This window comes from Pituophis catenifer, unplaced genomic scaffold (assembly GCF_029215685.1).
Source record: "Pituophis catenifer annectens isolate HBS135680 unplaced genomic scaffold, rPitCat1.0.hap2 SCAF_17, whole genome shotgun sequence".
Taxonomy (NCBI): domain Eukaryota; kingdom Metazoa; phylum Chordata; class Lepidosauria; order Squamata; family Colubridae; genus Pituophis; species Pituophis catenifer.
This window is the reverse complement of record NW_027256897.1, coordinates 14,490,880-14,505,294: the sequence shown is the minus strand read 5'-3', so window position 1 is coordinate 14,505,294 and position 14,415 is coordinate 14,490,880. Positions and strand designations below refer to the sequence as shown.

Here is a 14,415-nt window from a genome sequence, read left to right as displayed (position 1 = left end):
GTGAACTGGGAGATATACGACAGACATTAATACAACAAGAGGAAAAAATGAAGGAGATAGAGAAGAAGACGGAGAAATGCGAAGGACAGATGGATAGTTGGGAGAAGAGACAAATAACCATAAATAGAGAATTAGAAGAAGAAATAATTTTTCTGGAAATGGAGCGATCTTCTTTTTTCCTTAGAATACAGAATGTGGCGGAAGAGAAAGGGGAAAAACTGGATGACATTGTAGGAGAGATAGTTGCAGAAACTTTGGAGGCAGATAGACTCATGATCCAACGGGATATTGATGAGGCCTTAGAGTATTCACTAGCTACGCAAAAAGGAACAATCTTCCTCGGGAAATTCATGTTCGTTTTAACAAGAAAGCTTTGTGTGAAGAATTTTATAAACGAACAAGGGATCAAACTATTACATATAAAGGCCAACCGATGATAGTTTTGAAACAAATCCCACGTCGGGTAAGGGAACAGAGACGCAGATATCAATTTTTGACGACTTTCCTGAGGAAAAATGCAATTTCGTATCGTTGGTTATTGCCTGAAGGTTTATTGATGACATGGAGGGATAAGAAGGTGAGGATTCGGAGTCTTCAAGAAGCAAGAGAATTCATGGAACAACAATTTAATTTGTCAGAATTAGATGTTGAAGGAGAAGGGGAAAGTAGAAGTTTGGAGGAATCGCAAGAGGAAGAAGAGGTAGAGGAGAGGAGAGAAGGAAAGGCGGGAAAGAAGGGTGGGGGAATACGAAAAGCCGAGGAATTAACAGCACCTCAGAGGGAGACAAGACAAACAGTTAAGAAGACTATAACAGCGGGAAAGTAAAAACTTAGGTGAGAAAAGGAAATGGGGGAATTAGTGCGTTTGATATCTGTAAATATTAACGGTTTAAATGCTCCTAATAAACGTAGTAGGATTTTGAATAAATTAAGAAAGGCTAAGTATGATATTGTCTGCATGCAGGAGACTCATATAAAAAAAGATCAAAACCATCTATTAGAATGCCGGGCGTTGGGTAAAACTTATACCTCACTAGCAGGTCCAAAAAAAAGAGGGATAGTGGTATATGTACGAAATCATTTGAAATCCCAACAGGTTTTTGCTGACCAGGAAGGCCGGGTTCTCATGCTCGAAATAGAAATTGCCCAGTGGAAGTCTTTATTGGTTTATATTTATGCCCCTAATGATAATCAGAGGACTTTTTATCAAAACTTATATGTTAAATTGGGGGAACTGGAATATGAACATGTCTGTCTAGTGGGGGATTTCAATGCTGTAACAGATAGAATGCAGGATTATGTCCCGGGAAACATACAAGGAAGGTTAAAGGATATTAAGAGAACATTACCAAAAATATGTAATGATTTAAGGGAGGAATTTGGATTACAGGATATATGGAGGTTGAGAAATCCCAATAAAAATCAATATACTTATTTCTCTCCCAGACACCACTCGTGGACCCGAATAGATATGATATGGATGTCTCTTGAGTTGAGGGGGCTGGTCTCGGAAGTGGAAATAGGGCCCAATCAGTGGGCGGATCATAACCCGCTAATGGTAACTTGGAAGATCCCACATTGTAGGAAGAGTAGATGGAGAATGAATATAGGTATCCTGAAAGATGAAGAATTCATGAGTAAATTTAAGAAGGAGTTATATCTTTTTTTCCAGGAAAATAAGAAAGAGGATACTTCAATATACAATACATGGGATACGGTTAAGGCAGTGATGAGGGGATGGTTAATCAAATATATGATTGACAAACGTAGGGCAGGTAAGAAACACCGAGACAACCTCTTGAATAAATTACAATGGGTGGAAGAAAGGATGCAAAATGGATTAACCCAGATAACATTGATAGAGGAAAGGGAGTACTGGCAACACCAGATTAAATTATTAGATCAAGAGGAATTAGCAAATAAACTAAAGTGGACTAAACAAATTTTTTTTGAAAGGGCGAATAAAACAGGAAAATGGTTGGCTTATCGGCTTAGAAAGGAGCAGGAACAACGGAGAATAGAAGGGCTGAAAGATGTAATTGGGAATTTCCATTGTACTAAGGAAGGCAAGAGAATGGTAGCTCAGGATTTTTTCACACAGCTTTATCAGAAAGGAGAGGAAAATATCTGTGAAATTCGGAAATATTTGGAAAAGACAGACTTGCCTAAAGTCTCGGAAACAATGAAGGAAATTCTTAATGCGGAATTTACGATAGAGGAAGTAGAAACAGTTATGAAAGCACAGGCGAATGACAAAACCCCGGGTAGAGATGGCCTTCCAGTTGAATTATACAAAATAGTGTTTGACGTGATAGGAAGACACATGACGGATTTATTCAATGCGGTTATGAAAGAGGCTCAGGTTCCAGTATCTTGGACTGAGGCTTATATTTCTATTATCCCAAAAGAAGGAACTGATCTATCTCTTATTAAGAACTATAGGCCAATATCATTACTAAACTCCGATTATAAGATATTTGCGGGGGTTCTTGCAGCTAGGCTTAGCTGCTTCCTTAACCAATTCATTCACTCAGACCAAAACAGCTTCCTTCCTAATAGATATCTACGAGATAATCTTAGAATTATCATGAATACATTAGAATTTTTTGAAAATCGCCCGGATAAACAATTAGCCTTAATTTTTGTTGACGCCCAAAAGGCGTTTGACAGAATTAGTTGGGAATTTATGATTTCTCAACTGGAATATATGGAGTTTGGTGGGAATTTTATTCGGGCAATTCGAGCTATCTACCGGGAGCAGACTGCAAGAGTTCTCATAGATGGAGAGGAGACGGAAAGAATTCAAATTCGTAGAGGTACAAGACAGGGATGTCCCCTTTCCCCATTGCTATTTGTATTAACTTTAGAGCCCCTGCTTAGAGAAGTGAGAGGAAACACGGAAGTAAGAGGAATGAAGATTAGGCAGGAGGAAGTTAAAGTTCAGGCTTATGCAGACGATCTTGTATTTATCTTGGATCAACCACTGGACTCGGGCCTGAAATTATTATGTTTGATTAGAGAGTATGGGAAGGTAGCGGGGTTAAAGATGAATGAAGAAAAAACTAAAATCCTAGTGAAAAATATGACTCAGATGCAAAGGCAACAGCTGGAGCAGTTAATGGGCTTAAGAATAACAAATAAAATTAAGTATCTGGGTATATGGTTGACCGCCAGATGTTCCTCCATAAAGGAGGATAACTATCTCCCTCTTTACAGCCAGATGCTCAGAGACTTAGAAAGATGGAAAAATCTCCAGCTATCAATTTTGGGAAGGGTGGCAACCATTAAGATGTGCGTGTTACCCAAATGGTTATTTCTATTCCAAACAGCCCCGGTAAGGTTGAATAAAGAGTTTTTTACAAATTTGGATAGGAGTATATCTAAATTTATCTGGCAGGGAAAGAGGCTGCAGATTAGACTTAAAATGTTACAAGAACCCAAAAATAGAGGAGGATTTGGACTCCCAAATTGGGAGCTCTATCACCAAGCAGCGAACTTGATTTGGGTGAAAGAATGGATGGTCCTACAAAAGAGACGACTTTTGACATTTGAGGGAGCCGGTCTTCAACATGGCTGGCACTATTTTCTATGGCCGGGAGCATCCGGCCGTCCTAGACACTTTGATGATCACTATTTACGTAGGACGCTTGGGTACACTTGGGAAAAGGTTAGAAGAAGAGTATATACAAAAGTTCCATGTTGGATTTCGGCGCAGGAAGCTCAGGTTTACCCGACATTGTATAAAGGGGAGAAAACCTTGACGTATGAAGGTTTCTTGGATGTTCAGGGTAATCCAAAGTCACGAGAATTATTAACTCTTCAAGGATATAAGATAGACTGGTGGTCTTATTCGCAAGTGCACTCCAGGTATAAAAAAGATTTACATAGTGAAGGAATCTACCGTAAAAGACAAGAATTGGATAAGATCTTATTAGAAGGAGGGAAAGAGATATTATCTAAATGTTATGCATATTTATTGTCTCTGCAGATAGGACAGGATGTAGTGAAGGATTGTATGATAGCATGGGGGCGAAATTTTGGATATCCCCTTGACTTCCAGCAATGGGGACAGATTTGGTTGAAAAATATGAAATTAACCATGGCCTCCTCATATAAAGAAAACATATATAAAATGATCTACCGGTGGCATCTACCCCCAGCGAGATTAGCTAAAATGTTTCCCGGGACATCTGCCTGATGTTGGAAGTGTGGTTACAGCAATGGAACCTATTTTCACCAATGGTGGACCTGCCCGCAGGCGGTTAAATATTGGAAAAAAATACGGCAATGGATTTTGGAAATTACACAGATTAATTTGGAATTAAGACCTGAGATTTTCCTATTGGGGGCAAAACCTTTGAATGTTAAATCAGATATATGGTTCTTGTTGATTCACATTATCACTGCAGCAAGATTAGCGTATGCGCAGGAGTGGAAAAATCAATACTTACCGATAGATTTGAAAATAATATATAAAATTAATGAGTGTGCAGAATCAGATAGACTAACTAGATTGATCAATGGTAAAAAAGATTCAGAATTTTATAACAGTTGGAAAGTATGGTACGATTGGGTCCAGAAAAGGTGGGATAGAATAGACATATGATGATGTATATATATGATGGCAAATATGTATGTATAAAGGAATGATTTTATACTTATGGACAATATAATCATATTATACCATGGTGGCAGGATTGTATATTTTATTTGTGTATTAGTGTATAGAATATATTAATAAAAATTATATATATATTAAAAAAAAAAGACCAGCTGCCTGCAATTACTGCAGGGTTCGAATCTCGCCAAGGCTCAAGGTTGACTCAGCTTCCATCCTTTCTAAGGTAGGTAAATTGAGGACCCAGTTGTGGGGGCAATAAGCTGACTTTGTATAAATATACAAAAGGATGAAGGCTATTGCTGAGCACATTGTAAGCCGCCCTGAGTCTTCGGAGAAGGGCGGCATATAAATCAAATTAAAAAAAAAAAAAAAAAGCTTCTCCGGCCTCCTATCCACCATGAATCCAGGGGCTGCCAAAGCTGACTCTCCCTACCCTTCCCCCTGCAGTGCACAGCCAGGTGTGGCGAGAGAAGTATGGTGAGCCGAGACATCCGCTGTTCTGAAGAAGAGAGGCTGTGCGATGCCAGCACCAAGCCAGCAGCTGATAAGAACTGTACCGGGCCGCCCTGCGACCGGCAGTGGACAGTCTCTGACTGGGGACCGGTAAGTCTTTTGGGCAGAGGAGGAACTTGCTGACCAGGAGAGAGGGAGGCTGGGGTATTTGCAGGAGCTGCAAGGGGGAGCCTGGTGTGGGTCACAAGACATGGAACGGGCCTGCCTTCCGGATCAGAGCAGGGGTGCCGTTTAATCTAATATCCAGTTTGCAGCCCAAATAATCTAATACCCGATTTGCTTGTGGTTTTTTCCACAAAATAAGATCACCTGAATTTTGGCTCTGGGGCCAGGCAGTCTCTGTGCATCAAAATAACTTTGAGGGCTTCAAACATCCTGATTTTGAATTTTTTATAGCATCCCTTTTGAAACATTAGTGTTCCTTCCCGCAGGAAGGCAGATTCCTAGCGGGGGGGGGGGGGTTGCCAGTAAAGCCAAGAAGGCAGCTAATGGAAGGGGAGGGGGGCAGCTCTCCTTCCCAGTCCCTGATAAAGCAGTTATTCTTGAGGATGCCTCTCTGGATTTTCGCCCCAAGGGGTGAACTGGATGACCTTAAGGGTTCCTTCCAGCACTAGCATTTTAAGACTCATCCCTGCCACTTCAATGTGTTACATGCAGCTGCCTGGGTAGCACTTCTCTTAGCTCAGGGGTCCCCAACCTTTGGGCTGGGGTATCTATGGCGTGACAATTTTTTTCCCCGAAACCAGTTCCTGGTGTCAGAAATGTTTGAGACTGCTGTCCTAGCTGTCAGAAGAATTGATGAGTCTCATCCTTTCTGTGTCTCCAAGTAGCTTTGTTCTTCCATCCCATTTACCATTTTTGTTCTGTGTGTGTACACACAGAGGGAAGGAGGGAGGGAGGGAGGGAGGGGGGGAGGGAGGGAGAGAGAGAGAGAGAGAAAGGGAGGGAGGGAGGGAGGGAGGGAGAGGGAGAGGGAGAGAGAAATATGGGGAAAGTTACAAAAATGTAAAATCACCTTGTTCAGTGGCCAAAGGACCTTGAGTTGTTCCTTTTGCCTGATAAACTGCAGACCCTGTCAAGAGGCTAATCAGGGAGCCCACTTTGTCCCAAACCATGTGGAAATCCTCTAGCCATAGGTTCATGTACAGCTGGCATTGCCCAAAGAAAACAGAAAATTGGGCCAATGTCCCATCAAAGTTATTGAGCACCGCCATCGGGCATTTGCAGCAAGGCCAGATGGGGCCGGCAGCCTGCAACTGGGCGTGTTGTGAGAAAAGGAGCATCACCTGCTGAGCTAAATGAGCATGTTCTGCCACAGTAACTGGGAGGGGTGGAGATGTTAGGCCAGGAACAAAGTGTTATGACCCAGGTGCTCAAGGTAAGGCATACATATTTCAGCCAAAGGCCCTTCAACAACCCATGCTACCCTGCAGGCAGCCACTCTCAGACTCCATAACACAGCCCCAGTAGTACAAAAGAAAGCCCCACAGAATAGGAGCATGCTCACAGGGCAAAGTCCAGGTTTTCAAGTCCAATCCACCAGGCAGAGTCCAGGCATAAGACAAAGGCAGTCCTCAGGACAAGAAACGGGTCTCAGAAAAGAAGCAGTTCCAAAGCCCCAGTGAAGCTGAGGCCAAACGCAGGCCACAAGAGAAGGGCCAGGTCCAGCCCAAAATGCGAAGAGCAATCATCCAAGCAAGGCAAGGCAAAGCAAACAGCAAATAGGCACCAGTTGAAGCCAAAGCAAACAATTATTCCTGACAAAGACTAATTCCCCACGGCTTCTCCTTAAATTATTCCCCGCCAGGTGTTCCTTGTGAGAAGGGGTGGGGGGCGATCTCCTCCTGAGTAGCCTTGCAGCCCTTCTCTGGACTTGCCTCCGCTCTGCTCTCCTTGCCATTGGCTCAGTGGAGTAGACATCTGTTTCTCATCAGAGGAAATTGGCTGCCTATTGGTACCTCTGTGTCTGTGCAGGCAGGCAGCTTTCCGTCTGGTCAACCATCTCTTCCAATGCCTGAAAATCCAAGGACAGCATTGTCTTCTCAGCCCCTGGCGTGCCTTTCCTGTCAGACAGTCTCAGTTTTGACTCCTCCTCCCCCTCCAAACTGAGCTATGAGGAGGCCATGACAGACACGAGTCTAGATATGTCTCTGCCCTTCTCTCTCCCTCGCAGTGCAGTGGGGGCTGCGGGCCAGGCCGAATGATCCGCCAGGTCTACTGCAAGAGCAGCGATGGACGCGTGGTGCCGGAGTCCCAGTGCAACCCCGAAGCCAAGCCCCTCGCCATCCACCCCTGTGGGGAGAAGAACTGCCCCGCCGGCTGGCTGGCCCAAGACTGGGAACGGGTAAGGGGTCCCCGGGGAGGGTTTTATGGGCTTATGGCTGCCCAGGCCAGCTCTCGATCCTTCCTTCTTCTGGCAGTGCAACGCCACCTGCGGCCGAGGGTTGAAGAAGCGAACAGTCCTCTGCCTGGAGATTGTCAGTGGGAAGATCAAAACCCGACCCCCTGCCACGTGCGATGCCACCAAGAAGGAGGCTGAGGAAGCCACCTGCTTTGAGCGCCCCTGCTTCAAGTGGTACACCACCCCTTGGTCTGAGGTGAGGGCCTGGGGACTTCTGGTTCTGGTGACACTAGCTTGTGAGGTAAGAATGCCCCCAGCAACCCAGAGGTGGTGGCTCTTTGACTGAAGGAGGGCCAACCTGGCTTGCGGTAAATTCAATTTGTGGGACACAAAGCCAAAACAGGAACTTCCAGAAAAAGGTGTCTCCGATCGACCTGCCATGGCCGAACCTCCTTCCTCCCACCCCCACCCCAGTGAACCATGCTTGCTCGGAACAGGACACCTCTCCAGGATTCTACCAGACTATCCCGTGCAGGGCAGAGCTAAGCAGGGGGCTTTTTAGCAGCCAGGGGAATTTTAGAACCAGAAAAATTCACAACGAGCCGCCCCAATTAATGCCCTTCACGTTCCAAGACTACCCTCTACCCTCAGCAGGGTAGAGCTGAGGATTTTGAGCAGTATCTGCATGATAAAAACGCTCAGATTCGGCACGGCCTGGACTCTGATTGGATAGTTTCGGATGGGATGACAGAGGCAAGTCTTGAGACTGTTATCTGGGAGGAGTTTGACCCTGTGACTCCTGAGGACATGGACAGGATTTTGGGGAGGCTTAATGCTACCACATGTTTACTGGACCCGTGTCCCTCCTGGTTGGTACTGGCCTCTCGGGAGGTTACACGAGGCTGGTTTCAGGAGATTACCAATGGTTCGCTGGGTGAGGGTGTCTTCCCAGCCGCCCTGAAAGAGCCTTCCCTGGACCCGGCTGTTTTAGCTAACTATCATCCTGTCTCCAACCTTCGCTTCGCAGCGAAGGTTATCGAGAGTGTGGTGGCGAGGCAACTTCCTCGATTCCTGGATGAGGCTGTCTATCTAGATCCGTGCCAGTCAGGCTTCAGGGCGGGTTACAGCACAGAAATGGCATTGATCGCATTGGTTGATGATCTCTGGAGGGCTCAGGATAGGGGTTGCTCCTCTGTTCTGGTCCTCCTAGACCTCTCAGCGGCTTTTGATACCATCGATCATGGTATCATGCTGCATTGGCTAGAGGGGTTGGGAGTGGAAGGCACCGTTTTACGGTGATTCTCCTCCTTCCTCTCTGACCGTACGCAGTCTGTGTTGACGGGAGGGCAGAGGTCGACCTTGAGGTTCCTCACTTGTGGGGTGCCACAGGGATCGGTTCTCTCACCCCTCCTGTTTAACATTTATGTGAAGCCACTGGGCAAGACCATCCGTGGTTTTGGGGTGAAGTGTCAACGTATGCCGATGACATGCAGTTGTACATTTCAACCCCAGGCCACCCCAATGATGCCCTTGACGTGATGTCCCATTGCCTGGAGGCCATGCGGATCTGGTTGAGGAGGAACAGGCTCAGACTCAACCCCTCCAAAATTGACTGGCTGTGGTTTCCGGTGTCCCGATATAGCCAGCTCACACCATCGCTGACTATTGGGGATGAGATCTTACCCCCCTCAGAGAGGGCTCGCAACTTGGGCGTCCTCCTGGACTCACGGCTGTCTTTGGATGATCATATGACGGCCGTGGCCAGGGGGGCTTTTTATCAGGTTCGCCTAATTTCCCAGTTGCGCCCCTTTCTGGATCAGGACGCCTTGCGCACTGTCACTCACGCCCTCGTCACTTCCCATCTGGACTATTGTAACGCTCTCTGCATGGGGCTCCCCTTGAGGAGCACCCTGACGTTCCAACTGGTCCAGAATGTGGCTGCGCGAGTAATAATGGGGGCGACCCGTCGCTCCCATGTAACACCCCTCTTGCGCGAGCTGCACTGGCTCCCGGTGGTCTTTCGGGTGCGCTTCAAGGTGATGGTTACCACCTTTAAAGCGCTCCATGGCTGGTTATCTACAAGACTGCATTCTGCCACCGATTGCCTCCCACCGACCGGTACGCTCACACAGAGAGGGCCTCCTCAGGGTGCCGTCAGCCAAACAATGTAGACTGAGGGAGAGCCTTCTCTGTGGGGGCCCCTGCCCTCTGGAATGAATTACCCCCGGACATACGAAGGATCCCCGACCTCCGCACCTTCCGTCGTGCAGTGAAGACCCTGTTATTCCAGCAAGCCGCTCTGATGGGATAAATGATTTTAAATTGGTTTTAATGGGGTTTTAAAAATTGGTTTTAAAATGAGAGTTTTAAATTTGGCCTATGATTTAATTATTTTAATCTGCTTTTAAATTCTATTTTTGTACATTGTTTTTATTATGGCTGTTCACCGCCCTGAGTCCTTCGGGAGAAGGGCGGTATATAAATTAAATAAAATAAATAAAATAAAATAAATAAATAATGAACCCCTGGCCAGTTCCCTGCCTGGAACCTGATATCCTCTCCCTGCTCAACAGATCCTGTGTCTCTGGGGCTTCCAAGAAAGCACAGTTGTTTCCGATTATGCCTGATGCTCCAGACCGCAAGAGGCTCGCATTGGCCTGTCAGATATGGCGACTCGTTGGGCACTGGCTGGAGCTCCTGCAGGTCTTGCCAGGCTGCCCAGAGCCGGTGGGGTTTCTGGGCAGCAGAGATGCCCCCAGCACGTCCCTCTCCCCCAGAGCCTCTGCTGCAGATGCCCCTGTGAGAGCAGGGCAGGCCTTGCTATATATATGCAGAGCAAAGGGGCAGAGAGTCCCTGTCGGCACGCACAGCTGCCACCCCACCCACCCCCCAGCATAGAGGAGAAAGCTGTGGGGTGCTGAGTCAAGAACAACTTTCTTAGATTCCCAACCTATAAAATAAATGAAACTCCTGAGAGATGAAATGTGGAGGTGCAATTCCCCTCCCCCAGCTGGTTTGGATGGGCTTGGGAGTGGGGCTCGGGGGGTGGTGGTTGTCTCCTGGGCTTCCTGCATTAGGACACTGCACCAATTTGAAAGCAGCAGCAGCCTATCGACTGCAGCCAAGAACTCAGGAGAGGTGATGTTGGCTCACCTGCAGTGTATTTAAAACAGCTGCAAAACTACTAGTTTCCTTCTCCTCCTCCTCCTCCCCCTCCTCCCCCTCCTCCTCCTCTCCTTGGCACAAAATAAAATACATAGATACAAAAGTTAAAAGATATAATTAAAACCAGATTAAATAATTTAGCCCGAGACAATTAAAAAATCCCAATAATTTAAAACAGATTAAAATTTTGATTTAAAAGGATTTTAAAACAGGGGAGAAAATTAGGCCAGGCCGACTTGCTGGAATAGAAGAATCTTAAGAGCACGGCGGAAAGTGCGTAGATCCGGGATCCTCCGTATCTCTGGGGGGAGCTCGTTCCAGATAGTGAGAAGGCCCACAGGCCCTCAGAGAAGGCCCTCCCCCTGGGGGCTGCCAGTCGACATTGTTTAGCTGATGGCACCTGGAGGAGCCCCTCTCTATGAGAGCGTACCGGCCGGTGGGAGGCTGCTTGTGGTAGTAGGCGGTCCCGTAAATAACCAGGTCCTAAGCCATGGAGCGCCCTAAAAGTGGTAACCAAAACCTTGAAGCGCACCCGGAAGACCACCGGGAGCCAGTGCAGCTCGCGCAGGAGAGGTGTCACATGGGAGCGCCATGTTGCTCCCATAACCACCCGCGCGGCTGCACTCTGCGCCAGTTGGAGCCTCTGGGTGCTTCTCAAGGGGAGCCCCATGTAGAGAGCATTGCGGTAGTCCAGGCATTGCAGTGACGAGGGCATGAGTGACTGTGTGTAGGGAGTCCTGATCCAGAAAGGGACACAACTGGCGAATCAGGCAAACCTGATGAAAAATCCTCCCGGTCACAGCCGTCAAGTGCTCTTCTAAAGACAGCCGTGAATCCAGGAGGACGCCCAAGTTGCGAGCCCTCTCCATGGGGGCCAGCGATTCGCCCCCAATAGTCAGCGATGGCGTCAACTGACTATATCAGGATGTCGGAAACCACAGCCACTCGGTCTTGGATGGGTTGAGCCTGAGCCTGTTCCTCCCCATCCAGATCCGCACAGCCTCCAGACACCGGGACATCACTTCAAGGGCATCGTTGGGGTGGTCCGAGGTGGAGATGTACAGCTGGGTGTCATCAGCGTACTGATGGTACTTCACCCCAAAACCACGGATGATCTCGCCCAGCGGCTTTACATAAATGTTGAACAAAAGGGGCGAGAGGACCGACCCTTGTGGCACCCCACATATGAGGGGCCTCGAGGTTGACCTCTGCCCCCCTGCCAACACAGACTGCAACCAGTCGGAGAGAAAGGAGGAGAACCACCGTAATACAGTGCCCCCCACCCCTAACTCTTCCAACCAGTGTAGCATGATACCATGGTCGATGGTATCAAAAGCTGCTGAGAGGTCTAATAGGACCAGGACAGAAGAGCAACCCCTGTCCCGAGCCCTCCAGAGATCATCAACCAATGCGACCAATGCCGTTTCCGTGCTGTACCCAGGCCTGGATCCAGATACGTCATTTCATCCAGGTACTGGGGGAACTGTCGCGCAACCACACTCTCAACAACCTTTGCAACAAAACGAAGGTTGGAGACCAGACGATAATTAGCCAACACTGCCGGGTCCAGGGAAGGCTTCTTGAGGAGAGGCCTCACCACCGCCTCTTTCAAGGCGGCGGGGAAGTCACCCTCACCCAACGAAGCATTTATAATCCCCTGGAGCCAGCCTCGCGTCACCTCCCAGGAAGCCAGCACTAACCAGGAGGGGCACGGGTCCAATAAACATGTGGTCGCGTTCAGTCCACCCAGAATCCTGTCCACACCATCAGGGGTCACAGGATCAAACTCATCCCAGATAACATTCTCAAGACCTGCCTCAGTCAACCCCCCTGGAACTACCCAGTTGGAGTCCAGAATCTGAGTGGTTTTGTCATACAGATATTGAACAAAATCCTCGGCTCTACCCTCCAAGGGGTCCTCCCACGCTTCCTGGTGGAGCAGGGAGGGGGTCACCCTAAACAGAGCGGCCGGGCGATTATCTGATGATGCAGTAAGAGCAGCAAAATATGTACATTTTGCTGCTTTTATTGTCACTAGGTAATTCTTAATATGAGATCTTACCAGTGTCCAGTCGGATTCAGAAAGACTGGCCCTCCAACTACTCTCTAGGTGTCTTTTCCGGTGCTTCATCTCCCTCAGCTCCTCAGTGAACCAAGGAGCTAGGTGAGATTGGCGCCAGGTCAGAGGCCGCAAAGGCACGACCCGATCCAGAGCTCCAGCGGCCGCCCTATCCCAGGCGGCCACTAGGTCCCTAGTCGAGGCATGTGCCAGAGCCTCAGGAAATGGCCCAAGCTCCATCTGGAATCTATCAGGTTCCATCAGGCGCCTGGGGCGGAACCATCTTACCAGCTCCGCCTCCCTGCGACAGGGTATAGCGGTTCGAAGGTCAAGGCGAAGGAGAGAGTGATCCGACCATGACAAGGGTTCGGTGACTATATCCCCTATCTCAAGATCACTCAACCACAGTCCAGAGACAAAAATCAGGTCCAACGTGTTTCCCCCTGTGTGGGTAGGGCCATGAATTAACTGGGTCAGGTCCATAGCTGTCATGGAAGCCATGAACTCCCGAGCCACCTCCGACGTCTCACCTACAGATGGCAGGTTGAAATCCCCTATGACCATAAGTCTGGGGGTATCAACCGCCACCGCAGCGATAATGTCGAGGAGCTCGGGCAGGGCTGCTGCCATGTGGCAGGGAGCCAGGTACGTGATCAGCAAGCCCATCTGAACCCCATGACCCCACTTCACAAGGAGGGACTCACAGCCGGTCGTCTGATGAACAGTGGCCTCCCTTGGTCTCAGACCTTCTTTAATAATAACCGCTACTCCCCCGCCCCTGCCCTGTGACCTCGGCCGATGGAATGCAAGGAAACCTGGCGGGCACATTTCCACGAGGGGAACCCCCACTCTCCTGGCCCAACCAGGTCTCCGTAATACCTGCCAGGTCCGCTCCCCCCTCACCATTTAAGTCACAGATGAGGGGGGCTTTATTTACTACGGACCTGGCATTGCACAGCATCAGCCGGAGGGCCGGGCCCTGAGGGTCTGTGCAACCTGGGGAACGGGTGAAGCCTTGGGGGCCGGAGCGCACCACCGCTCGTAAACAGCGGGTGTGCACTCCCCTAACTCGATATGGCCTGCTCCCACCATATCTACCCCTCCCACTTATGGTAGTGATGTTCAAAGCACTATCCGGACAAACTCTGACTCCCCCCTCGACACCGGGATCCCCACCTCCCATGCCGTGCTTTCTTGCCAGGCCCGCCCTTCCCCTTAGTGGGCTATCCCCCATGCCCACAACCCACATTCCAATCAAACCCTCTCCCTCCCTAGAACCCCTTAAAAATTTAACTAAAAATTTGAGTAAAAGATCCCTCAACCCCCTAGTTTTCACATGCCACCTCTCCGGGTCCCAAAACCCATCCTTGAGGTAGGCCCTCGATAGGGAAGAGGGCCACATCTGCGAGAGGGGGGAATCTCGCAGCGCAAGCAGGTCCAATGTCATATACATCTCCAGGTGTTAACGATGGAGGCATGGAGCATAAACAGGGGTCTCACAAAAGATGTAAAATACAGGTATAGTTCAATGAAGCATACTGGTACTTCCACTGTCCTCTCACGACAGCAGGAAGGGTCCTGACAGATACAGTTCAATAGGAGTAACATCCAACTCGCCCTCACACGACGAGCTGCCTACAAATGACCTTAGATCGAAACGGAGTATTCCTCCCAGTAGTACAGTCAAGATGTAATAACGTCCCCCTCAGATATTGC

At 48.5% G+C, this 14,415-nt stretch overlaps 1 protein-coding gene across 1 annotated transcript in view; it reads left to right on the top strand.

Moving 5' to 3' along the window:
- The window catches only part of ADAMTSL2 (ADAMTS like 2), a 121,703-nt gene that overhangs the window by 105,312 nt on the left and 1,976 nt on the right, over positions 1–14,415 (top strand). The window contains exons 15-17 of the mRNA XM_070955592.1: positions 5,069–5,224; positions 7,308–7,478; positions 7,555–7,731. Of these exons, the coding sequence (XP_070811693.1) occupies positions 5,069–5,224; positions 7,308–7,478; positions 7,555–7,731 (504 nt within the window). The remainder of the gene's footprint in view (positions 1–5,068; positions 5,225–7,307; positions 7,479–7,554; positions 7,732–14,415) is intronic.